This window comes from Mauremys reevesii, linkage group 2, assembly GCF_016161935.1.
Source record: "Mauremys reevesii isolate NIE-2019 linkage group 2, ASM1616193v1, whole genome shotgun sequence".
NCBI classification, from domain to species: Eukaryota; Metazoa; Chordata; order Testudines; family Geoemydidae; genus Mauremys; species Mauremys reevesii.
The window spans coordinates 39,749,516-39,776,426 of NC_052624.1; the positions used below are offsets into that span (position 1 = coordinate 39,749,516).

General features: G+C 41.3%; 1 protein-coding gene across 3 annotated transcripts in view; it reads right to left on the minus strand.

Moving 5' to 3' along the window:
- Nucleotides 1-26,911, minus strand: part of LOC120397234 (macrophage mannose receptor 1-like) — a 58,150-nt gene that overhangs the window by 8,837 nt on the left and 22,402 nt on the right. For 2 of the 3 annotated variants that reach the window (XM_039522936.1, XM_039522934.1), the window contains exons 11-24: nt 26,542-26,669; nt 24,508-24,595; nt 23,449-23,593; nt 19,884-19,919; nt 19,624-19,787; nt 18,774-18,841; nt 17,278-17,378; nt 16,953-17,095; nt 14,332-14,446; nt 13,521-13,702; nt 12,792-12,894; nt 10,292-10,521; nt 4,185-4,350; nt 2,029-2,178 (exon numbers count right to left, since the gene is read on the minus strand). In XM_039522936.1, the coding sequence (XP_039378870.1) occupies nt 2,029-2,178; nt 4,185-4,350; nt 10,292-10,521; nt 12,792-12,894; nt 13,521-13,702; nt 14,332-14,446; nt 16,953-17,095; nt 17,278-17,378; nt 18,774-18,841; nt 19,624-19,787; nt 19,884-19,919; nt 23,449-23,593; nt 24,508-24,595; nt 26,542-26,669 (1,819 nt within the window). The remainder of the gene's footprint in view (nt 1-2,028; nt 2,179-4,184; nt 4,351-10,291; nt 10,522-12,791; nt 12,895-13,520; nt 13,703-14,331; nt 14,447-16,952; nt 17,096-17,277; nt 17,379-18,773; nt 18,842-19,623; nt 19,788-19,883; nt 19,920-23,448; nt 23,594-24,507; nt 24,596-26,541; nt 26,670-26,911) is intronic. The other variant, XM_039522935.1, reaches the window with a different exon arrangement.

The following is a 26,911-nucleotide window of genomic DNA, read 5'->3' on the forward strand; positions in this document are numbered from 1 at the left end:
TTATCCACATTAAATTTCATTTGCCATTTTGTTGCCCAATCACTTAGTTTTGTGAGATCTTTTTGAAGTTCTTTACAGTCTGCTTTGGTCTAAACTATCTTGAGCAGTTTAGTATCATCTGCAAACTTTGCCACCTCACTTTTTACCCCTTTCTCCAGATCATTTATGAATAAATTGAATAGGATTGGTCCTAGGACTGACCCTTGAGGAACACCACTAGTTACCTCTGTCCATTCTGAAAATTTACTATTTATTCCCTTTGTTCCCTGTCTTTTAACCAGTTCTTAATCCATGAAAGGATCTTCCCTCTTATCCCATGACAACTTAATTTACGTAAGAGCCTTTGGTGAGGGACCTTGTCAAAGGCTTTCTGGAAATCTAAGTACACTATGTCCACTATGTCCCTGTCCACATGTTTGTTGACCCCTTCAGAGAACTCTAATAGATTAGTAAGACATGATTTCCCTTTACAGACACCATGTTGACTTTTGCCCAACAATTTATGTTCTTCTATGTGTCCAACAATTTTATTCTTTACTATTGTTTCAACTAATTTGCTCGGTACTGATGTTAGACATACCAGTCTGTAATTGCAGGGATACCTCTAGAGCCCTTTTTAAATATTGGCATCTTCCAGTCACTGGGTACAGAAGCTGATTTAAAGGACAGGTTACAAACCATAGTTAATAGCTCTGCAATTTCACATTTGAGTTCTTTCAGAACTTTTGGGTGAATGCCATCTGGTCTCAGTGACTTGTTACTGTTTATCAATTAATTCCAAAACCTCCTCTAGTGACACTTCAATCTGTGACAATTCCTGAGATTTGTCACCTACAAAGGATGACTCAGGGTTGGGAATCTTCCTAACATCCTCAGTTAGGGTGACCAGATGAGAGGAAGAAAATATCGGGACACATGGGGATGGAGGGGGAGGGGGAGGGGAGGAGGGCTGCCGATGGAGCAAAAAAAAAAAATGCTGAGTGCTGTCAGCAGAGCAAAATATCGGGACAAATTGTGTCCCGACCAAAGATCGGTCAGGACATGGGACAAACACCTAAATATCGGGGTGTCTGGTCACCCTATCCTCAGCCATGAAGACTGATGTAAAGAATTCATTTAGTTTCTCCACTTTATTGTCTTTAAGTGGTCCTTTTGTATCTCGATCATCCATGGGCCCCACTAGTTGTTTAGCAGGCTTCCTGCTTCTAATGTACTTTAAAACATTTTGTTATTACCTTTTGAGTTTTTGGCTAGCTGTTCTTCAGACTCCTTTCTGGCTTTTCTTATTAAATTTTTACACTTAATTTGGCAGTGTTTATGCTCCTTTCTATTTACCTCACTAGGATTTGACTTCCACTTTTTAAAAGATGCCTTTTTATCCCTCACTGCTTCTTTTACATGGCTGTTAAGCCCCGGTGGCTCTTTTTTAGTTCTTTTACTATGTTTTTTAATTTGGGGTATACATTTAAGTTGGGCCTCTATTATGGTGTCTTTGAAAAGTGACCGTGTAGCTTGCAGGGATTTCACTCTAGTCACTGTACCTTTTAAATTCTGTTTAACTAACCTCCTCATTTTTGCATAGTTCCCCTTTCTGAAATTAAATGCCACAGTGTTGGGCTGCTGAGGTGTTCTTCCCACCACAGGAATGTTAAATGTTATTATATTATGGTCACTATTTCCAAGTGATCCTGTTATAGTTAGCTCTATAATTGTAAAATAAAATGATGAAATGTGATGATAGAAACTCAGACCTAAGAGCGTTGAAGCAGTACATACATGCATTAGAACCAAAGAGCTGAGATGACTATAAATGACCAGGGAAACTAATCAGCCTAGTTTCATTGTCCAAGGTGGGTGAAATGCAAAAAACAAGCAAACAGCAATAATGGTAGAAAATAAATTAAATGTTAAAATTCTTTGTTTTAACATGCAAATGTTTTACCATATTAGTAATACAATTAATGATTTTTAAATGTGAATTTTATGTGAATACTAAAGTCTGACCTTTTAATAAAAGAGAACACTCACCTAATCGAATGCATTCAGTAGAGGATTCAGCCCAGCTGGTACTGTGGGCATTAAAGGAGTAGCAATGGCCACGAAAAGGAATCCAAGATAAGGGGTTTCTTGATTTAGGACATTTTCCAGGGAGTTGTGGAGGATCAGTAGGAGTTATAACTGTTAAGAAACAGTTAAAAAGCAAAGTCAGTGGGAATTTTGCTATTGACTTCAATGGCTTCAAAAAATAGGGTTCTTAAAAGTTAATTAAAAAGCTGCTAAGCACGTTTTTAGTAAGTAGATACTACAAGCTCAAAAAAGATACCAAGTAGCAGAAGCTCCCAATCACAGCTCATAAACACAATCAAATCTATACAAATCAGAATCTTCATTATCACTAGAGCTGAGCAAAACTCAGAATTTTAATCCCTGGGAAATTTAGAGTTTTTGACATTTTGTTTTCTTCTATTTTTTTTTAAATAAATAATATAATATAAACAAGTTCATAAGAAAAAAAGCCAAAACACAAAACTTTGATAAGGTTGAAATAAAACAGTTAATCCTATTGAAATAAATATTTTTTTATTTTTTTAAAACAAAATTTCAGCAAAATTGACACATTTCTGTTGGAGCTATAGATTTTGTTGAATCAGCCATCCTAACAGGAAAACTGCCAGCAGAAAATTTTCAACCAGTTCCAATCATTACATTGTATAGCACAACCTTAAACTTGTGAAATATTAATGTTGCAGCCTCTTGTTACGCAGAATACTCTGCAATTAATCATGTCAGGCCACAAATCAGTAATCCTGTCAGTCTGTACATGCACCTCCCATTGACATCAGTGGGAGTTGAATATGCAGATCAAGCTCAGTGCATGACCTGGAAAAAGAAAAGAAAAGAACTCTACTCTCAAGAAATATAGGCTATTTTAATTTTAATCCCTAAGAGTGGTAGAATCCCTTATTCCTCTCTCTTCAGGGGCCTAGCAATCCATTTTAGGACCAATGGGCTCTGTGTTCTTGTGCTCAGGGCCTCCATCTGATGGTCAGGTATGTAAACAAATAAATTACTCCTATGACCTCTAGGACGCCCTTCCCACAGCCCCTGGTGCAGAGAGGCATGGGGAGGAGGACTGGCTGGAGTACAGCATACTCTGGCTATGCTCACACAATTAGCTGCGAGCAAAGGTTAGAGCAGCCTAGAGGATGTAATTTCAGAACTGCTAAAATCTGTGTGATTGGTATATGTGATTCTATCATTTGGCTCACAAAGGGATGATAAGTACAGCTTTGCAAACCTTGCAAAAATGAAAACAAATCATATTTTCAGGTAAATCCAAAATTCCAATGAAACTTTGGGGATGCAAATTCATATGAGCTGAAACACACACCAAAAAGCTTGGCCTGACTCTTTAAAGCCAAAAATGTGGAGTTCTCCACACTTTTAAATCTCCTGCTGCTATAGCTAATGGTGAGTCTCCTGTAGTTCAAGTGATCTGATTTTCTGAAGCAGAAGAGGTTGGGTTCTATCATAGATGATGCCTATATATGCAGTCTATAGAGTCACTGCAAGTGTAATATTTCTGCTTGTCCCACCAGTGATTTTTTTTGCATCCTATAGCACATTAGCCATCTAGAAGTCATTGTTTCCATAGCTAATAGGAGTAACCAGATGTAATTATCTAGGCTACCCTCCAACTGTTGCAATGTAGTGGCATTATTGGGCAGAACATAGACGTTTCTGCTACTGTATACACTTGGCTTATTTTGAAGGAACAGAGTGTTTCCTCCAACAATTGGACTTCATAGACCAGACCTACTCCCATAAACTCCTGTTTATTTCTTCAACTGGATAGAGACTCCATGTTACAGACTTTAAAAGTACTGACACTTATCCCAATAATACACATGTTCTGTTTGGCTTTAAGGAATGACTTTGAAATTGTGTATAACTCATTAGCTATCTCCTGAGTTCCAAAAAGCAACAGCAATCTGTGTCATTGATACGTGTTTGAAAAAATGCAATATTAATGCAAAATAGGGTTATGTACTTGACAGACACAGGTTCTCTCTCCGTTAATATATGTTAAATATTATATTTTGTTGTAAAACCAAATCCAACCTCTAGTGCAGGCTCTCAAATTTCAGGGCACCAAACTAAAAATGTTACATTCAATTGCTTACCATCAGATTGTTTACAGACAGAGAAATAATTTTCATCACAGGATGCTGTCTTCCAGGTTCCATCAAGGTCTAGATAGACACAGGCTATTTTCTGTTTTGGTTCCCCTCTAGCCCAGTTAGAATATTTGATTCTCCTGTTATCAGTCCATTTGTAATAGCCATCAGTCTAAAAGCAAAACAAATGGAATTAACAAATGGCAGCTCATAGGCATAAACATGATATTCTCTGTTTGCACTCTCGCCTCCTGTTTCAGATCAGAGGATTCACATACATCCCCTGATGATATATGCAGCTCTATCTTTGCAGGAAACACCCATATGCCATTGTTATTATGACACCATTCAAATGAGTACTGAGCAGGTCTGAGGGTGATGTAGAACAGTGTCCCTTATGCATTTGTAACCCTTCTGCCAGGTGGAGTTGGCAGCAGCAAGGGCTGGGTTCAATATCTAGGGATTCCTCTTAACAACACAAAATAGAACCGGATTGAGCCCCACCAAGCTGGGAAAACTAAAAACCACCCTGGGGCAACTCTCAGAGGCAATATTTCCCCATTTGCAAGCACTGAGTCCGTGTACAACAAAATAAAGCTTTTATTAAAAAGGAAAAGTGACCCAGCATTAATTTGGGAAAACATCACAATCACTATTTAAAAGCACGAGACCATAAGCTTCTACCCGTAATACTCCCAACTGTGTTACTGAAAAAACTGCAGACAGAAATTCAAATAGAAGAAAAAAGCTCCACAAGCACCACATACCCCTCTGCCAATCCACACTAAATGTGTTGGTCTTTGCTAGCAGAATTTGCACCCACCACAGCCACAACCACTGGGATAAACAACCATCACGCAAAGAGTGGGGCTTTTGCAATATCTGTTAAATAGCAGCTTCCTCAGGCCTGGTCTACACTAGGACTTTAATTCGAGTTTAGCAGCGTTAATTCGAATTAACCGTGCACCCGTCCACACCAGGAAGCCATTTAATTCGACATAGAGGGCTCTTTAGTTCGAATTCTGTACTCCTCCCCGACGAGGGGAGTAGCGCTAAATTCGACATGGCTATGTCGAATTAGGCTAGGTGTGGATGCAAATCGAACTTAGTAGCTCCGGGAGCTATCCCACAGTGCACCACTCTGTTGACGCTCTGGACAGCAGTCCGAGCTTGGATGTTCTGACCAGCCACACAGGAAAAGCCCCGGGAAAATTTGAATTCCTTTTCCTGTCTGGACAGTTTGAATCTCATTTCATGGTTGGACATTGGGGCGAGCTCAGCAGCACCGGCAGCAATGTAGAGCTCTCCAGCAGAGGAGTTCATGTAATCTCTGAATAGAAAGAGGGACCCAGCATAGACTGACCGGGAAGTCTTGGATCTGATCGGTGTGTGGGGCGAGGAGTCTGTGCTTTCGGAGCTGCGCTCCAAAAAACAGAATGCAAAGACCTACGAGAAGGTCTCCAAAGCCATGAGAGACAGAGGATACAGGCGGGATGCAACGCAGCGCCGCGTGAAAATCAAGGACCCCAGACAAGGCTACCAAAAAATCAAAGCGGCAAACGGACGCTACGGAGCCTGCCACCACTGCCCCACCAGTGACCGTGGACTCTGACGATGGGACAGTATCGACGGCCAGTTCCTCGGCGATGTTCGCGGACGGGGAAGATGAGGAAGGGTTTGTGGAGGACGAGGCAGGCAACAGCGCTTACAACGCTGGTTTCCCCGACAGCCAGGATCTCTTCATCACCCTCACGGAGATCCCCTACCAACCCTCCCCAGCCGTTAACCCGGACCCTGAATCAGGGGAAGGAGCAGTCGGTAAGTGCTTTAAACATGTAAACTTTTATTCTTAATATTACAGGAATCTGAAGTATGTGAAAAGGAGGTCTCTCTATATATGGGGATAGAACAGAAATCCTCCTGGGAGATCTCCACGAAGCTCTCCAGGAGGGAATCGAAAAGCCTCCGCAGGAGGTTCCTGGGGAGAGCTGCCTTACTGGGTGCTCCGTGGTAGCACACCTTTCCGCCCCAGGCTTTCATGAGGTACTCAGGGAGCATTGTCTCCCCGAGCACGGCTGCATAGGCCCCTGGTTTGTGCTGGCTTTCACGCAGCATGCACTCTCTATCTCCTTCAGTGACCGTCCTCAGGGTGATCTCGCTCGGAGACTCCTGCATCTAATTAGGGGAATTACTGTAATGTTACGCCTGGTCCAAAGTATTTTAAAAAAATCTCCAGACAGACGGCATAGCAGAGACTCAGCACGCTGCTGCATGACAAGCGTAACGGAAAGCCAAAGAATCAAATGGACGCTCATGGAAAGAGGGGGGACTGAGGACGCAAGCTATCCCACAGTTCCTGCTGTCTCCGAAAAGCATTTGCATTCTTGGCTGAGCTCCAAATGCTTCTAGGGTCAAACACAGTGTCCACAGTGGGTCAGGGCATAGCTCGGCAATTTACGCACCCCCCCCACCCACCCCCAGAAGTGAAAGGGAAAACAATCCTCTGTTGACTCTTTTACATGTCACCCTATCTTTACTGAATGCTGCAGATAGATGCGATGCTGCAGCACTCAACACCAATATCCTTGCTCCCCCCCCCCCGCTATGGGTGGCTGACGGTACAATATGACTGATATCCATCATCATCATCAGCCTATTGGCACATGGGGCAGTGCAAAAGGACTGGTAACCATGCCGACTAGCATCAGTAAGGTCGATCAAGGGCGCCTGGTCCTAATTTTTCCTGGTAGATGGTGCAGTATGGCTGGTAACCGTCCTCATCATAGCAACAGGGGGCTGAGCTCCATCAGCCCCCACCCCTTCATGTGTAAAGAAAAGATTCAATTGCCCCTGGACTAGCAGAGGGATGCTGGGCTCCTCTCCTCCACACTCCTTAATGTCCTGTCTGGACTATCATAGCAGCTGGAGGCTGCCTTCCACTCATTTCTCACTAACAAGTCACTGTGTCTTATTCCTGCATTCTTTATTACTTCATCACACAAATGGGGGGACAATGCTATGGTAGCCCAGGAAGGCTGGGGGAAGAATGGAATGAACAGGTGGGGTTGTTGCAGGAGCACCCCCTGTGAATAGCATACAGCTCATAATTTCTGCAGGATCTGACACAGAGCAGCTGTGCTCTCTGGTTCTATGATACAGTGGTTCTCTAGTACACTTGCCCATACTCTAGGCAGGACTGATTCTATGTTTAGATACCAAAAACGAGGGCTTGACTGTGGGAGTCATTCCCAATTTTGGCTTTTGCGCCCCTGGCTGATCTCAGCCAGGGGCACTTATGACAGCAGCAAATGGTGCAGTGCAAAAGGACCGGTAACCATGATCATCTTATTACCAATTTATGGTATGGTAAATGGTACAGTATGGCTGGTAACCATCTCTGCTGTCATGCAAAAGCAAAAGCATGCTGCTGTGTAGCGCTGCTGGACCGCCTCTGTCAGCGGCATCTAGTACACATACAGTGACAGGCACAAAAGGCAAAACAGGCTCCATGGTTGCCATGCTGTGGCATCTGCCAGGGCAATCCAGGGAAAACGGGCTTGAAATGATTGTCTGCCGTTGCTTTCCCGGAGGAAGGGATGACTGATGACATTTACCCAGAACCACCCGCGAAAATGGTTTTTGCACCATCAGGCACTGGGATCTCAACCCAGAATTCACAAAGACAGACTAGACTGTGTTCATTGTTCGCAAAAATGTATCTTTGCAAGGAATTCACTCCCTGTTTCCCATCACACAGCTTCGACTGTCTCCAGACCTGCCACAGCATCCCCCTCACAGAGGCTGGCAAAGATTAGGCGACGAAAGAAAAAGACACGGGACGAGATGTTCGCTGAACTTATGGGCTGCTCCCGAGACGAGGCGGACCAGCAGACCCAGTGGAGGGAGAACATGTCGCAGTACCAGCGCTCACACAGCGAATGGGAGGAGAGGTGGTGTGAGGAAGACAAGCAGGCGACTCAAACGCTGCTTGGAATAATGAGGGAGCAAACGGACACACTCCGGCGCCTTGTGCATGTTCTGCAGGACCGCAGGCAGGAGGACAGAGCCTTCCTGCAGTGTATCTGCAACCGCCCTCCCCCGCCACAAAGTCCCATACCTCCCTCACCCAAAAAAACCAGAAGGAGGGGCGCCAGGGGCCGTGAAAACTGTCACTGCACCCCAGCAGAGTGCTCAAGTACCCAAAAGCTCTCATACCCTAACTTTTGAGAAGTTCTTCCCTTCCAGACTCACCCAAGCCCCAATCCCAGTTTCATCCCCTAACTGTCTAGTTAATTATGAAAAATACTTTGCTGTTAATTACTGTTTCCGTCATGTTTTTTCACAGAAGACTGTGTTTGAAGGGGGGGAAGGGGGTTGGTAATTGCATAGGGCAGTCACCTTTACCAGGGTACAGACACAGGGGCAGGATCAGCAGCAGGTCACACACACAGTGCAGTCAGTAGGCACCCTGGTCGGTATGGGAGGTGGTTTCCAGGTTCTGTGTGGGTGTGGGGGAACGTGACTTTGTAGCGGGGGAGGGCATTTACAGATCTTATGCAGCGGTCCTTGTCCTGGACCGCAGAGTCACGCAGCAGAGGAATCTGTATCCGTCCTCCTCCGCCACAAGGTCACATAGCCCCCGCACACAGAATCCCAAAAAGGAGGGATGGCAGGCTCCGTTGAAACAAGCAGTCCGGCACTGCGGACTGCTCTAGGAGCAGGAGCCTGTCATTCCTCGAGTTTAGAGGCGGTCTTTACATCACCGCACACCCTACCCAGCACAGTCTGCGTCCCAGTTTCAACCCTTTAATGCAAAGTCATCAATAAAGAAACCTTTGTAAAGTTACAGTGGAACATGTATTTTATTTTTAAACGTGTGTTGGAAGTGGGGGAAGCGGGGTGGACGGGGTATGTAACTGCAGATGCTAGTCAACAGTAACTTGATAAAGAAACAGGGGCAGGTTCAGCTTCTCTGTAAAGAAACTGAACAGGCACAGGTCACGCTGCTCGCTGGTACTTGAAGAGTTCCTTGTCGCTGTGCAAGGCGCCTGCATAAGGCTTCACGAGCCAGGGCATTAGCGGGTAGGCTGGGTCCCCGAGGATCACTATAGGCATCTGCACATCCCCAACAGTTATTTTGTGGTCCGGAAAGAAACTACCTTCCTGCAGGCGTCTAAACAGACCAGAGTTCCTGAAAACACGCACGTCATGAACTTTTCCTGGCCACCCAACGTTGATGTTGGTAAAACGTCCCCCATGGTCCACCAGTGCTCGCAGCACCATTGAAAAGTAGCCCAATTTCTCAGCAGCTGACTGTGGAAGAGGTGAACGATAAGGTGCGAGGAGGTGAAAATGGCCATAACTGCAGCGGGCTCCACGCTCGCAGTGCTGTGGCATCCATGCTGTCACTGACCAGAAAAGTGCACGAACAGATTGCCCACAGGCGCTTTCGGGGAGGGAGGGCGTGATTGACGGTTCAGTGATGACAGTTACCCAAAACCACCCTCGACACATTTTTCCCCCAGCAGGCATTGGGGGGAAATCCCAGAATTCCAATGGGCAGCGGGGAGTGCGGGAACTGTGGGATAGCTTCCCACAGTGCACCGCTTCCAAAGTCGACGCTGGCCCCGTTACTGTGGACTCACACAGTCGAATTAGTGTATTTAGTGTGGATACACAAATTCGACTTCATAACGTCGATTCCACAAATTCGACTTAAGTTGATTCAAAATAGTCTTGTAGTGTAGACATACCCTCAGAAACAGAAAAGAACTTTCTACAGTCTTTACCAGCCGAACCACATTTCCTAGACTTCCCTTCCAACTGCTAAGCAGCTTTCCTCACCCCATTTCTATTGTTCTCCTTTTCTACTCACTACTTGTTTCTCCTAGTATAGCTTCCCTGCTACTCTAGCTGCATCTCAGCATATCTTTGAAGAACCGTGACGTAGAAGGGTTAAGGATTCCTACATAATTTGATACTCAGCTTGAGACCATCAAGAGTCTACCTATTAAAGGCCTATAAAATGGATAAGGTCAAAATTTAAAGGAAAATTCAAGGTCTATTTGGAGTAGCAGCGTACTATTCAAACCTCACCCATTTCATGTTCTTACCACATTGCTGTTGAGACCAATCCATGCAGGCTCTCCAAACTGCAACACGTGTAACCACAGGAATAAAGCACTATAGTAATCCAAAGTGCTGGCAAGTTCTAAAGATTTTTCCTTGCAATTGTTTCGTGCCTCTTCCCAATTCATTTTGGAGCGGATAACTGAATAGCTACTGTTACCATATTGAATAATGTCTGAGGCTGGAATTGCTGGGGAATGAAATAAATCAGGATCTGTTGTTTTTTTGGGGAAAAAAAAACAATGAAAATGTTTTCAGGCCTGGTTAGTCGTACCATTGCACCACAAATAAATGCAGCATTACAAAAATTTAGTGGGACAGCACAAGCAATATGTGAAAATCATTCCTCATTTACAACCCAAAGAAATATAAAGAATATATTTTGACGAATCGTGTTTGCTGTTCAAATCTAGAGCTATGAATCCACACCTTCTTTAGGTCACAAGTGAAAATCAGCTGGGTGCTTGTCACAGGATAGATTTCCCTCTAGCCAGCTGTGAAATTCACCCAACACAGACACCAGTTAAATCCTCAAAATATGAGTACACAGGGGTGGGGCAAATTGCTTCCTAAATGGACAAGCAAAACAAACAAATGAATATTCATTCTTCCCATTCCAGAGTTTAATCGAAAGAGTTTGGGGTACAAACGAAAAACCAAACCAGAGTTCTCCTTCTGATGGTATGGTATACAGAAATAAGACACAAAGACCTTGCCTGAGTTGTGCTCAATACAGGGCCTGAAAAGGTAGGGCAAAAATGACTTAAAGCTGCTGCCTTTGTGCTTACCCAGTTTTAGTAGCAACTGGGGAATGCTTTATGCCAGCCAGAGATTCCCTTATGTAAATGGAATCCTCAGCTGCCATTCTCTGACCCAAATTTTTGTTCTTCTGGTAGTGCCAGCTGTGGCACCCAGTCTGCTATCAAGCTGAGACCAGCATTTCCCCATAACTAGCCACATCTTTCCTCGTCCTCTGGGCTCTATGAGCAAAAATGAGCTTTTTATGCATCTGTTCTCCAGCCACTTCCCACTCTGCAGATCTAGAGGAAAATTGGGTTGTGAGCTTTGACCCTACCTGGGTAATGCCAGTGAAATTACGTGAAGTCCCCACAGACCCAGATGAGTAGTATAACCTGTTATCGTGTCCTTAACTTAATCCCCAATAGACATTTTTTCTCTGTTAATGATTTTTAAGGGGTACAATTTTGTTAGTTATACCCTATATTGTGGAGGTTACTGTTGGACTTGTGCTTTTTAAATATTAGCCAGGGCACGTAGAGATTGGGATAGGCACTTTTTGTGGTTGTTCTTATAAATTAAATAAGTGCATGGAAAACTACAACAAAGTAATGTACAGAGGGACATCTCTGGTCATGAGAGGCTCAAAACTAGAAAAAACCAGCTGCAGGCATGAGGTACAGCAGTAGAATTTTGCAGAGAAGTTTACAGAGGCCTTGTCTACACTACCAGGGTAAGTCGACCTAAGTTACGCTACTCCAGCTACGTGAATAACGTAACTGAAGTTGACATAACTTAGGTCAACTTATCCCGGTGTCTTCACTGCACTACATCGATGGGAGATGCTCTCCCATCGAATTACCGTACTCTTCTTGGGGAGCTGAAGTACTGGAGTTGACCAGGGAGCACTCTGCCATTGATTTAGCAGGTCTTCATTAGATCCCTCCCCCAAATCGACACCCACTGCATTGATTTCAGCAAAGTTGATCTCCCCAGTAGTGACGACAAGTCTTTTGACTCACAGACTTTAAGGCCAGACATTATACCTTCCCAAGCAGTGCCAGTTAAATTGCAGCAATTTATTTTTGTAATTGCAGCAAAGAAACCCAACAATGCCATGACCAATGGTATGGCATTTCAATATTATGAAAACAGTAATTACTTATTAGCTTTTATTATCGTTCAGCACTTTGACATAAACCCTACCTATTTTTCCAGGACAAGATTTTCAAAAGTGATTTTAAGTTCTTCAGTTTCAGGGTGTTCAACTTGAGACCTCTTCAATGGTTCTGATTTTCAGAAAGTACTGACCACCAGCCCTCTGAAAATCACATCCTTTTGAGGGGTCTCAAGATGGGCACTGAAAAATTCAGGCTCCCAAAATTATTAGTCGCTTCTGAAAATCTTGGCCACAACTTACAAATGGGAAAACTGAAATAATAAACTTTTCCCTTTTCACTCAAATCCGGAGTGGAATCTACTCTTCCTGGGTAAAACCTGAGTGTTCAGACTCTGTGGGTGAAGTGCAGATAAATTGGAGGTGAAATCTAGCCCCAACTCAGAGCTATAACATAGGGTGACAGCTATTCCATCTAGAATTCCTGGGCTGTGACAGAAGATGCAGCTTCTTGGCACCAGATGCTTGAGATATTGGCAGCCACAGTATCTGTGTAAACAAGGAACTCTAGAACTCAGAGGAGTTATTAAATGTGCTTTAAATTAGAAGGCTGATAAAATGAAACTCACTGCTGTCCATCTGGCATATATAGCTTTTGTTCTGCTGACAATCATTGTTTCCCCAGTTCCCTTCCTCTCCTACCGATCTCTTCATCATTGCAATACAGTCAGTCTAGGGACAGAGAATACATGAATTAATAAAAGTGAAAAAAATGCTGGCAAAATAATAGAGGTTACCTGTTAATAATGAGTCCCAATAAATCTTTTTCTGTTTTAATTTTGATTCTGTGGCATAGTGTACGTAAAATGACCTTTTTAAGAAAAGAAAACAAGTATTTAAAATTCTGGGAGGAGGCGGGTTAAATATAAGTATTTTCTTAAAAAGCAAAAATGAACCTCGGGGCTTGCATTTGATTGGTATAAGAGCATTTGTCAAGTGCTGGCAATGCCTTACAGTGCATCCAGACTATTACACTATTATCATACAACCTATAGTGTAAAAGACAATAATGTAAAGTTAAAAAAAAACATACTGGACGTTGAGTATCTGCAATGAATATGTTAAAGCACCATGCTACTATAGTTCTAGATTTCTGCAAAATAATAGATTTGCAATCAGAACTGCTAGTACATGGAGACAATGTAAAAAACCTAAACCCTCCTCTTGCAGTACTGCCTTCCGTGGCAGTCGATGGTTTCATTGAATGAAAGGATGCTAAATAAGACAAGTTGAACTGTTTGCATAAAGCTTGACTCTGCCCCAGGTTATGGTGGCTTAGTCATATTTGTTCTATTTACCTCCTGTGTAATAAATGTCCAGTCAACTTGTATGTAACGATCTCTAAATGGGAAATTCCTGGCCCACTTTGCATAGTCAAATAAACTCCCATCTGTCCAAAGAAAATGGCCCTCCTGGTTAACATCGTTCAGTCCAATCCAGGTTTCAGCCATGACATCCTTCAAATGAAAGGTGAGGAAAGCTGCAAAAACCCCAGAGGTATATGTTTTACAAAAAATGGATTCCCTTTCTCCAATCTCTGAAGACACCAGCATGCCCAAAACTTGAACAATGGTAAAAAATAATAAAAATAAAATTACTGCTCAAGTATTGAATTAAAAAAACTTGCAAATGCTACATTTTATTACTCTAGATTATTGCCTGATGGTGAGATTGAAAGGAATGTCGGTTACAAAAATAGTAATTTAAAAGAGATAGGAGGATTCAATTAAGAAAAGTACAAGTAAAGGTTTTCAGTGTAAAAACCCTAACCACAGCCCCTTGGGAGAGGACACAGAAATAGTACAGCCACAACACAGGTAATTTGTACCTCACACCTAGGAACTGCTGTTCAGTACCCTGTATGCATAGTGTGTTACAGAAGGCATTCAAGTACTATGGTGATGCATGCTAGCATCGAACTTTGGAAGTTAGGCAGGTATCAGACATTTTTCTCAAAGTAGTTTTCATTAATTCTTATATTAACTATTAGCTACAAAGGCAGCATAGTTTACTGGAGCAGCCTCAAAATTACAGCTACATAAACTATTTTTATGATTGTTAGAGATGGGTAGCTGTCTTATCTAGTACCAAAGGGACCAGATATTATACCTTGCACTTGTTCGTTATGTACAGAAGCCAGGTTTCCTCCTAACTTTACGCAAGTGTTTCGTGCAGCATGCCAAGTCAGTCTCTCTGCTTCACTGGAGCCGAATATTTTATAACACTGTGGGGGGAAATGAGACATTTTACTGTAAAATGCCAAAGAAAGCATAAACCATGAGATTTGACCCAGTCCTAGTGCACATGCATACTGAGAACAAAGAGTGGGGGAATGTTTGTAATGTCAGATAAAAAGGAGTGGAGCTGGCAGGATGTGCAGTACTTCCACCCCAACAGGCCATCCAAGATGAGCATTGGAGAAGAACTTATGATTTAGAAGGTCTATTGATAAAGGACATTGATTTCAGGGGTGAGCTAGAAGGAGTGAATTCTCTAAGAGCGTCCAAGCAGGAACTATGTCTGGTCCAAGTTCATCAGTGAGGTTAGGCAATAATTGTAGGATAAGGTGAAATGTAACTATCAATGTCCAAAGGGGAGAAGGAACTGAACAATACGATGCAGACTGGGTTAAATCCAGGCCTGTTTTGGCAGCACCCTGCTGGTTGCTGTTTGTCAATTGGGAGAGAGTTGTGATCTAACAGACAGAGCACTGGACTGCGATTTAGGAAACCTACGTTCTATTCCTGGCTCTGCTGCTAGATGACCTTGGGCAAATCATTTCACCTCTCTGAGCCTTAGTTTCCCAACCTGTAAGAATGGGATAATGATATTAACTTCCCTTGCAAAGCGCTTTGAGAGCTACTGAAGAAAACTGCTATATAAGAGTTAGTTTTTTTCATCATCATCATGATCATAAAACCTGTTTTCTTTTATATGTACTTAACCTTTAAAGATCTAGGAATGTGCTCTCTGCTGGAGGCAGCTGCCATTTTGGTTATATCTACACTTATAGAGATGTGTAGAAAGCAGGTTTTGCATGCCCCCTGGCATGGGTCTAAACAGCAGTGTAGATAGTGGGACACTGCTTAGGTGAGTAAAGATGCATCAGAACCTTATGGTATATATCCTACACAATTCTCTTCTCGCCCAAGCAGCGCCGCCCCTGCTTTTTTTTAAGCAGTGTAGTGTCTCTCTGCCTTCCTGTTGACCGAGCTTTTCCCAGCCACAGAGAAAGAATCCAACAGCAGGGAAAGGCTCCCCCAGGAGTGAGGCAGTGAGGCAAGATTCCAGCAGCATCATGCTGCCAGAGCCTTTCCCCCCACCTCTCCCTTGCCAGGACCTTTCCCAGCTGTTTCCCCACTACCAGAGCCTTTTGCTGCCACATGGAGTTACACACCACAGTGTAGACATAGGCTGCTTTTCACTGTGGTATACAGCTACACGCACCCTATGTGCCAGTGCTGCAAGTGTAGACAAAGTCTTTGCATTCAGTTAAAATGGAGCCTGTAACAAAGGAGACACATACTGTGCTTTCTTATGGAACACATTATCGTCTTCATGAATGTGGCTAAAATTCAGAAAAAGAAAGTCACTTAGACTGAAAAATTATGAATGCTATTTATCTCTTGAAAATATTATTGTCTAAGGACTGGCAAAAGAATAGAAGAATGGTCTAAGAGAAATAAGCAGAGGATTTTACATTTGAGTATTTCTAGTAGGTTTGCTTTAGGGATAAGAAAGGGGTCTGCTCTGGAGCAAACTTTGTGTACAGTACCTTTGGCATTTCCGCTTTCCCAGATCTCTCTCAAGTCTAGGTCTCTCATTAGCATATTAAAGTTTTTAGGCCAAAACTTTCAGCTAGTGTAAACCAGCTTTGAAGTGAAAGGAGCAGTATCAATTTACACCTGCTGAGGCTCTGACCCATTGGGTAATCAATCTTTTGTAAAGTTTAATCAACAACTAAATCTCCCCATTCAGTTGGTTTCTGGGATAGTTTGGGCAGTGACCCAGTTAGACATAAAAAGAGAAGAAGGTTTTTCATTCAGTGCGTATATATTTAGCAGGAAGTTCTGACTGTCTTTCTGCAATGCTGATACAAAAAGTTATCTCCCTGATTTGTCTGAGTGCTCAGTGACTGAAGAGGTATATTTTTCTTAATGAAACTTGCTACTTCCCTCTTTTCCTGCCCTTGCATAAGGGGAGTAGTTCCTTATTATCATGTTCTTGTGGTCATGTGTATTTCCATTTACCATAGCCAGGGAACAAAGTAGTATTTTCACAAGAAGGTTTAACATTTGTTTTCCTTGTCAGCTATTAGTTTGCTGATATTTAAGCTGACAACATTAAGATGTCCTGCTATTTATTTAAAGTGGACCTACTGCATTTTTTCCAGTTCACCCACATTCGGAAAACTGTTTAAACTTTCTGTTCAATAGAACAGTTGGTATTTTCATTCATTAAACTTGTCTAAAACAAACCCAAATAGCAGAAAAAAGAAGGATAACTTTGATTTAGGCCTACTAACAGATACAAAAATCACTCCTCTGTTAAAGGCACTTAAAGCACTCAAATTAATTCATTAGAGATTTAAATATGAGTATGACATCACCAAAATGGCCCAACCATCCAGTTAGAATGCAGCTTTCTGTATAGAATGATATATAAGATAATAATTCATTTGTTCCATATTTAATTTCCTTGAAAAATACTGTAGATGTTTGTTACTGTACCTTATTATTAAACAAAAGCCAGGTTTCAGGACATCCTCCCAGAGGAGAAGGTGCTGTTGGAGCAAATTCTGAGTGAGTAGAATGGTTGTGCCTTTCACAAATGAAGGCATTTTTAATACCACAGTTTATGTCATTCCAAAACCCTGGAAATAAGTTAAATAGAGAAAATCACTTTCGGAGATTGACATTTGTAGTATCACCCTCGGAACGGTGAGCCTCCAACATTGTCAGTTAAACAGAATTGAGATTTCTTTGGAGGATTCACCCCACCCCTATCACAACTCATTCCTTAACATTTATCCAAAAATATTGTCACATTACTCACCAAAATCTTTGTTCATGACCACACAGTTTTCATCATTATTTGCAAAGTTGGGTTCGTTTGGGGCCCAGGCTACATAGTTCACTGGGGTTCCATCCAGCCAGCTAAAAGAAACAGTATGACAGTAGCTACTGGATATCGAGCCTCATAACTGTTTTTGCATTACAGGAATCATTTGGCAAACAAATTTAAGAGAAATACCATTCGCAATAGTGAGAGTTACATGGTGAAAGCCCTGCGCATCAAGTAGCGGACACAGTCTTTATTCATTATTAATATTATTACTATTATTTATTGTTTGTATTATGGTATCACCTATAGGTCACAACCTTGTTGTTGCTCCATTTTACTAGTACAGCTAGATATATAGTAAAAGTCAGGCCCTTCCCTAAAAGCTGAGAAAACCTGAAACCTCAAGGTCTCACTAGTGTCCCAGTCATCTCTTTGTTCCCTCAAGATTTTAGTGCTGGGGTGGGAGCACGTCACTGCATGTTTGGTCTTCATTTGCTTTCTTTCTACTTGGCATGCTGATGTGGAAGAATGAACTTATTTCTAGCAGCTCATTTGACCTCCCCTCCTCTTAATGCTCCAGTGAGGGTGAGGGAGCTGGCATTGGCAATGCTTCTCCTCCACTCCCATCTGCTCCAGAAAACCCTTTCCAAGTATGTTTCTAAAACAGTAATGATCCACAGAGAGCTGTCTGGTCCCATCCTGTTCTTGTTTCCTGCTGAATCGATGGGAGAGGATGATGAAATGAAGAGTACAGGTTGACCAGGGGTCGGCAACCTTTCAGAAGTGGTGTGCCGAGTCTTCATTTATTCACTCTAATTTAAGGTTTCGCGTGCCAGTAATAGATTTTAACGTTTTTTAGAAGGTCTCTTTCTATAAGTCTGTAATATATAACTAAACTATTGTTGTACATAAAGTAAATAAGGTTTTTAAAATGTTTAAGAAGCTTTATTTAATATTAAATTAAAATGCAGAGCCCCACAGACCAGTGGCCAGGACCTGGGCAGTGTGAGTGCCACTGAAAATCAGCTCGCGTGCCGCCTTTGGCACGCATGCCATAGGTTGCCTACCCCTGATGTAGACAATATGATTGTCCTTTTTGGAAAAAAGGAAACCACGCTTCTCACACTAAATATGCCCATAGCAAGGGGCACTAATCCCAAGAATGAAAATCTGCAGAGTGTGTCATCTTTTGGAGGAACAACTTTACATAATACAACCAAAACAAATAAACTGGTGAAATTTAACACATGGACTTGACTTGCTCACATTTCCCCCCAAAATTCAGAAATTGAAAAAGAAAAGATTTTGTTTGTATAACACTGGAAAACCATTTTCACACAGACTTTTCTGCTGAAACTAAGTTAGAGTAAGTTTCACAACACAGTTAGCAAACCTGAAAATGGAATACCTAAGAAACAAAATATAGCAGTGCTAAAGAGCAGTCATTCATTACACATTACACACTTTAAAGTTGCTTCTTTACTTACCTAAATTTTTGATCAAAGCTGACAGTTAGACCAATGAAATATGAATTCATTCTGTTTTTAGTGTAAATCTAAAACATGAAGAGATTACACTAATTTAAAACAATTTATCTTTTATACTGAGCAGAAAACTAGAAGGGGCTCAGCCACCTTTGTGGTGCTGTTTCCCCCTTCTTTGGATCCTAGGGGGCACCGAGAACAGATTCAGGATCCATGCTGTGGATAGGAAGTAAAGCCAGGAAGAGTAAGGGTGGGAGGAATGTATAGAACAGGACAGGAATGCACATCATCTTTCTGCTCCTCAGCTCTGCAGAGCTCAGACAGACAAGATAATACAGCCCAGGGCAGTATCTCCCTCTCTACCTCCTCAGCATTCACATACTTTTTCTCTACTCACCAATAGTAAATAAAATCCTAAAATAAAATTGTGGGCCTGTGCTTTTCTCTGGATCGTTGCCTTTATTTTCTCAACTGCTTCACTGCAGCTCATGCCTGAAGCACTCACATCAACATCAGATGGTGTTTCATTAGGCCATTAAGGCCTATCCTGCATGCCTGACTCAGTCCAAACTCCCATTATCTTTGGAACTTTTGACCCTAACAAGTGGAACAGCAGCGGAGTTTGGTAATTATTATTTTGCACTGCAATTTGGCTGTTAAGAAGTTAATTTATGTACAAATGTAAATGTAATGAATTAACCATGCTGGTCTATTGTACAATTAGCTCCTGATGAGATGTGGTGTGGGTCTGAAGGGACTCTCTGCATTCTCTCCAAAGTTTTGGAAGCAGAGTGTGAGGTGTCTATGATCACTATATTGAACATATTTTTGAATCAATATGTCTGGCTCTTACATATCTCCATAGAAATTTCCTTTCACTTTCACTGTCAATGACAGCAAGATCTGCAAACTTCTTCTTGCAAATATCCCAAGCTTTCTCCATATTGACATTTTCTATGCTGAAGTAGTAGTGCTTGTCTTCATAGATAACCCATCCATCATCAGTGACTTTATAATCTGAAAGATAAATAAAGTGACATATGTGGTATCTGTACTGTACACATTTTCATCATACAGTTGTATTTTTTTCTGGCAAGAGGGAAAAATACCTACCAAACTTGGTACTTGGTTCAGGTTTTAATGGTATGCCTGTAAAACAAAATATCAGCATGAGCTATGTTTCAAACACTTATTCAAAGAAATTGATTTTGTGCAGTAGCTAATGACAATGACTTGCAGGGGAAAAAAGGAATCAAGCATTATCTTATGCATTGCACAGGTTTTTGACATGAACTTCACAAGACTAACATAAAATATATTTATAATTTACATAATATCATTGAATAGTTACATTTGAAGAAAACACACATGTCCATAGAAAGTACTGGGTTGCAATAAGTATGCACTCTGTATAGTACTTTTAAATGTGCTCTAAAATATATTGCCTTAGGTGAAATCCATGGGTTCAGACCCTCAATGTGCCTACTTAGACAGAAATTAATTATTTCATTAACATTCTACGATATGGTAGGGGTCAGAGCAAGCCATTGCAGGCCTGTGTCAGCAGTGATGCTGCCATTTACACCGGTGCAAACCAGACACGAGGATTCAAAGCTTGACACAGATTTTTCAAAAATATTACAAGTAATTCTCCATGTCTTCACTGACTTGTGCTATCTTGATGGTTTGGTTTGTGTTAGAAAAGTGGAGTTTAAAGAGAAATTTAAAGAGAGAGAGGGTAGGCATCTTGCAGATGAGTTCAGGGGAGTCAAACCAAGCAGAGGACAGTGTGGAAGAACCCATGGAGGTGACTGTTTGAGAAAGTAAGAAGGAGGCAGACAAGGTAGGAACACTGGCAGAGTGGGAAGGAGGTGATGCAGGAGGATAGATTGTAAGCAGTGCTTAATTTGTAATGAAAGAGGTGCCAGGGCTCAAGCAGTTTTATTACATCCATAACTGATGCAGCAAGCCCAGAGGTGCCGGGACTACAAACTGCCAAGCCTAGAGGTGCCGGGGCTCAGTGCAAGTAAGCCCCTGGTACAAATTAAGCACTGGTTATAAGGGCTAGATTTACACAGAGCCCCAAAGCCTGGCTCCAACAGAACAGTTCTAATGCCCTAGTTAGAAAGTGGACAATGAGGAAGAAACCATCCTGTCCCTTGCCCCAGGTCTGGTCCCTTGAAAATTCTTCTTCTTTCTTCAGTATGCCTTGTGGGGGAGGGGGGGTTGCGCAAAGGCCATTATTTCTGCAGTTATCTTTCCTCCTTCCTTCTCTGATTTTGTTTGAGGGGAAGATTTTATGAAACAGTATGAATGAGAAACAGACTTCTGTAGGTTATTGCTTCAATTTGGGATCTAATAACCTTAAGTTTGCCCTGCAGTGATCACATACAGTATTGTTTGTGGTCATTGATAAAGATAAAAGTGACATTACAGGGCAGAGTTAAGGTTGTTTAGGTGCCTTAATTGTGCATTTTCCACCTTATCATATCTGGATTTCTTTTAAGTGTGACCTGAACTCTGAATTTCCTGGATTTGTAATGCTTGGTTTGAACACAATTACAGTATCTCTGAAATCTAATTTCTCTAAATTACTCTAAAGTTCTCCTATCCTTAGCTCCATCTTAACCTAGTTGGGTTTTTTTGTCTTATTTTTTAAAATTACTCAGAATCTCATACATGAACAGTAATCAAGGAACCCAAAGTTCCATTGAGTTGAAGATATGCAGTAGCAGCCTAAAATAAATTTTTCTTGGTTTTAACATTTAAGGGTGATTTGCCAGTGCAAAATAGCCAGAGCCCCTGATTAACTGAGATGAGTTTACATGTGCTTCACGTTGCTAGAGCAGTGCAAAGCAGCTAAAGCATACCAGTGAATTTGGCTCTCAGTTTACAACTGATATTGGTTTAGAGCGCTGTGTTACTGAGGGCAGCACTGTGTGAAAAGAGGGTGCTGAGTCCCAGAGTTCCAACATCTCTGCCGTTTATGGGCTCCCCCTATATCTATGTTTTATTTCCCCTGGCAATGCTGCAATAGAAATAATAATGGTGATTTTACAAAATATAATATCAATATGCTAGTTTATATACTTTTACAATCCCTTCCTTATGGAACAGTATGTTAAGACACTGCATGGGCAATATTGTATCGTACAAAAGACAGTCCCTTGGTCACACCGAGGCCAAACAAAAGAGTTAAACATTACAAAATACAGGAATTGATAACAGAACTGCTAACCTCTCTCTGCAGAGATCCAAAAGTGATAGAATAATAATACTTATTCATAACAACGTTTACTTCTTTTCATTCTACTTCTGAAAGGTTGTCCAAGATGAAGATGAACTGATCAGGGTTCCTACCCACAGTTTCTCAAATCCTCCTGTCAAGCCTTGTTGATAACTGATAAACAGATACCAACCAAAACATAGCGTTCAGAATGCTAAAAAGGGGCTGCACAGGATGTGCTTGCTCAGTTGGTACACAGAAGCCAATATTCTGATGACATCCTAGTCATGAGTAATTTACTAGAAAGATAACTTTGATTAATCAAATGACAAATGGTTTTTAACATGACAGTCCAGTACATCTGCTGGTGTTCCAGAATAGTCTTTCTGTCAGGATGGATCTCAAGGGTCCGAAGTTTCATTGCCTGGGGGCAGGTGCTGCCATCCCTCACCTCACCCTCGGCCAGTTTTTTGTGTGCCCCCAGCTTTCCTTTTATTTTAGGGACATGGGTAGTGGGTGCTTTCAAACTTGCCTCGAAGATATTTCTGTACCACGGATGACATTGCCCCTCTCTTCTCGTTCAGACAGGTTCTGGTGCCCATGCCCTCTGCTTATGTACTCAAATACTCAACTGGGGGAGGGGGCAGAAATTCTACACACAACCGGGAGGGGAGGGAAGGAAAATTAGGCAGAGGGTCAAAATAAGCTAAATATTTATTTTATTTAGTATTTATTTCAGTATCGGTCAGTTATTCCTATAACCCTTATTTCTCTGAATCCCTGCACTCCCAGGGAAACAGCACCTCGTGGTACCACTCACTTTTGGGTTTTGCTAGAGTGTGGGTGACATTGGGGCAACCTGTGAGCAACATGACAAAGTGGGCTTTGGGGTCAATCATGTTGCCACAATGACCTTTTGCGGATTTTCTACTTCTGAGAGCCCTGTCCCTTGGACAATGCTAGTATAAGCTAAATCAACCTCTATTTTTTCCTCCTTGTCAGAGCAAATGATTTTTACACCAACTGGTCCATTCGCTTTTATTATATTCTCAGACAATATAAAACAGAGCTACTTTTGCTCAAGGAAATTGAAGCTCTATACCTCCTGCCTTCCAGCTCTCCTTTGGACAAAACTGATCCAGATAAAGGGAGGAGATAAGAAAGAGAGATACTCCTCTTAAAGAGATAGGCATCCTTGCACTGCAAACCTTTTCAACATATGGGATAGTGAGCTATGGCCACAAATAAAATACAAGGGACCTTTTTTGACCTTCTGTATCTCTGTATTTAGTTAAGAGATCAGAATTCATGGCCTTGCTCTTTATCTACTGTGTTCCCTTCCTGTGCTTTCAGACAAAGAGTGATTCTCAGTGTCCTACCTATTTTTAATTTTAGTTAGTCTGTACTGTACTTTGTTTATATTGCTCTAATTAAATAGATCAGTAGTCCTACCTTTTTTTATTTCACAAATCCAATTAAGTAAATGCTCACAATACAAGTCATTCCATTGCATTTTTGGACTTCCCTGAAATGTTCCACAGTGTTCAATTCCTTTGTCATTATTGGGTTCTTCTTCATTCCAGTTTTCATAAATCACCTATGATGGAAACACAGCTCTATTACTAGTTACTTCTATAGTTGTGAACTGCATTGTCAAAAAGCCTCAAGGGTTGATCCTTCCAAGTGTTTCATTTCTGAGGCCAGTAGGAGCAAGTGTCGTGGAACCAAAAAGCTCAGCCTTTGTACAGAGGGAGATGAGCACCTTGTACTATATGCACACTGATATAGCTGAAAAGGGCAACCCTGATGGGCTGAAGAAATTACATCTACTAGTTGATAACTATGACTCAGGGCTGCAATGATGGGGTTGTAAAATGGTGTAAAATCAGAGGAAGTGTAGTACATCCCTATAGAAGCATTCTATTTTACCTATGTCAAAGTCAGTTTATCATCTCCAGGCTGAGGTCAGGGCCTACTCTCACTTCCATGAGGTGGCAGACTAGTTTTGATAGTCCAACCTCAGACATGAATAGGCCCTGTTAGAAGCAGATTGCTCTGAGGGGTAATGCTGACCTAGTGGGACATTATAACTGTCTTTGAGCCACATATATCAACCTATTAACCATCAAGGCTCCCTTCCCCCACATCTTCCTTCCAGATTGATATCCATGTCCATATATTATGAAGCAGCAAGGAAGGTCACTAGAGCATGGGTGATGGAAGACATTTTCCAGTTTGAATATATCATGGGATTCAGATTGAATATGCTCCTGTTTTATGGTTGTGTGGCTGGGGTGGAAGATATGAAGTGATTCTTTTCCTCCATCATAGCCTCTGTGAAGACTAAACTACTGCACTTGTTTAGTGCAGTGGCAGAGAGTGTTCTATGGAACTGGGTATGAAAGTTTAGGAGGGCATGGGAAGGGAGTAAGAAAAGGCTCAGAAAAGATTACAAAAAAGATATTATAAAAGCCAGAAAGACAATGATTGTCTAACAACTAATATACTCACTGGAGAACCATCAATCCAGGTATATCCTTCATCAGGATTCAAGTAAATCAGACCCATCCAGAAATGCTGAAAGATAAATCCTTTGTCCCTAAAATATATTATATGATTTGATATGTGGTTGTATATAATAGGACAATGATATAAGCCCTTTATACAAAAGACATTTTAGAACTTATAGCAGTTCAAAAATTTTGAAATCTCTATACAATTATATCATAAAAGGAACCTGCAAAGGAAGAAAATGTGTTTATATTCATTTGCCTTTCTTCATGATGTACAATGATGTATTCCTCTTGGGAAAGTGTTTTCTCCTTGTTTTCTGTCATAGACATATTGGCCCATATTCCACTCTGTTTGTGTTACTCCAGTAGGAGAAAAACAGCCCCATCTCTCCAGAGGACATAGAACCAGCTCCTACCCTAAACCTGTCACAGTTTCCATGTATCTGACAATTCTGAGCTGATAGACAATTCCTTGTGAACCATTACCAGCTGGTAGAGTTTAGAATAGCCACTAGCAGCCACTACAGAACTGGCCCAATGATCAGAGTGTCATAATCAGCTCCTGATGGTGCTTCCTGTCTACCACACCAAGTAGATCTTGACTGCAGCAGATCATCAGGCCCACGGGGAATATAAATATTTGTCATCCTTGTGTTTGATGGAGAACAACTTGAAGGACCAGAGAAGTGGGAGGGAGCTATCTCAGCCCTCTATCAAAGTGGTGAGGGGTGCAGGCTTTTCTCAGAGATCTTTTCTCTCAACTATATGTTAGGAGTTTGGGTTAAGAGATTTCAACAACATTTAAAACAAAAATAAAGAATTGTAGAACAATTTAACTAACTAAAAATCTGTTTCTCAATGCTTAGGTTTCACTTTCATGATACTCATTATTATTTCCAGTGCAGTAGCGGATACAGTCCCAGACTGAGATCTAGGCCTCCTTGTGCTCTGTATTGTATAAACACATCACAGGAATGAGTTCCTGACCCAAAAAGCTTATAGCTACACTAAGCCATAGATTCTTCCAGGAAAAAAGGGTAGACAAGATCTGAATCTCTAATCTATCTATTGGTAGACAGATGACCAAGCAAAACAAAAATGAAAAAAGCAAATACATCCTACATATTATTATATATAAAACTAAAATGGACAAAGTGTCAAAAAGTCTCTTTCCCACTCTTAAATCTATTGGAAAAATAAGTTTATAGTACATCATCGCCTGGCAATTTAAACAACAAGAAAAAACAAACAAAACTACCATCTTGTATATGCCAATGAGAGCCTTTGATATGAATTCACTGGGAAACACCAGATATTGAGACTTTGTATCATTTGTATAGAGTTACTTTTCAGAGTACAGTCACACTTAAGTGGCCTGGTTTTGAAAGAAGTTTCACAGCAACCTCAATTTTTGTGGACTCATTTTGGCACCTGCTTATGCTAGCAGTTAGAGGCCTAACTACCTGATTTGTGGGCACAATCATGCAGTTAGATGCCCAATTTTAGCATTTACATCTGCAAAACAAAACAAAACAAAAAACAAAAACATCCTAACAACCACCATCAACTTTTCATAGTCAGGACATAAAGCTCTTCTAATTGTTAGTAAATTTGATATATTATCATAAATTAACTCTGTTATCACTTTTAGAAGTCTCCAACCGATACACAAACATTTGCACATCAAGTTCCTGAATTCTGAGATTTCTGTTACACCTAAATTCCTGGGGCTTATTTTAAATATAGTAATTAAAAAATAAGTGGGGTATAATGATAAAGATATAATGAACAGATATTTTCTTGAAATTAACCCTTTCAGGCATTGCTGTCCTCAGCATTGCAATGCATAACTCACCTAGAAGGCAAAGTCTTATTGTCAAAAGGGATTTAGGCACTTAGGAGCCTAAATTCCATTAACTGTGCCTAAATCCCATTTGAAAGTAAGATTTAGGCTTCTAAACCCTTTCAGAATGAATACAAGAGTGTTTTTTGTTATTAAAGTGAAAGAAGAAGTAATTTTGTAAATACTCACAGAACCATCTGCCATATTAAATCCTTTACTTCTTTTCTGTTGATAGTGATCAAGTGTCCTCCCATTTCTCTACAAAAATCTTCAGCTTCAAACCATGATTTCTTTTGGTTTCCTTCTCTCACAAAAATCTAATGAGGACAAATTTCACAATAAGCTAGTATATAACAATACCCTCCCTATGTAATAAAATCAAACAACACCCTGTGCAGCTACTTTCTCAGTGGTGGGATTTCATACAATCCAGCTAACCAAATCAAAAGAACACCCAGAAGGAAAATAACACCTGGAATATGGATTATAGAATGCCTAATTCTTAGCATCCATTGTTTCACTTTGTTTGAGCAAAAGTAAAGGGGAGGACTGAGAAGAC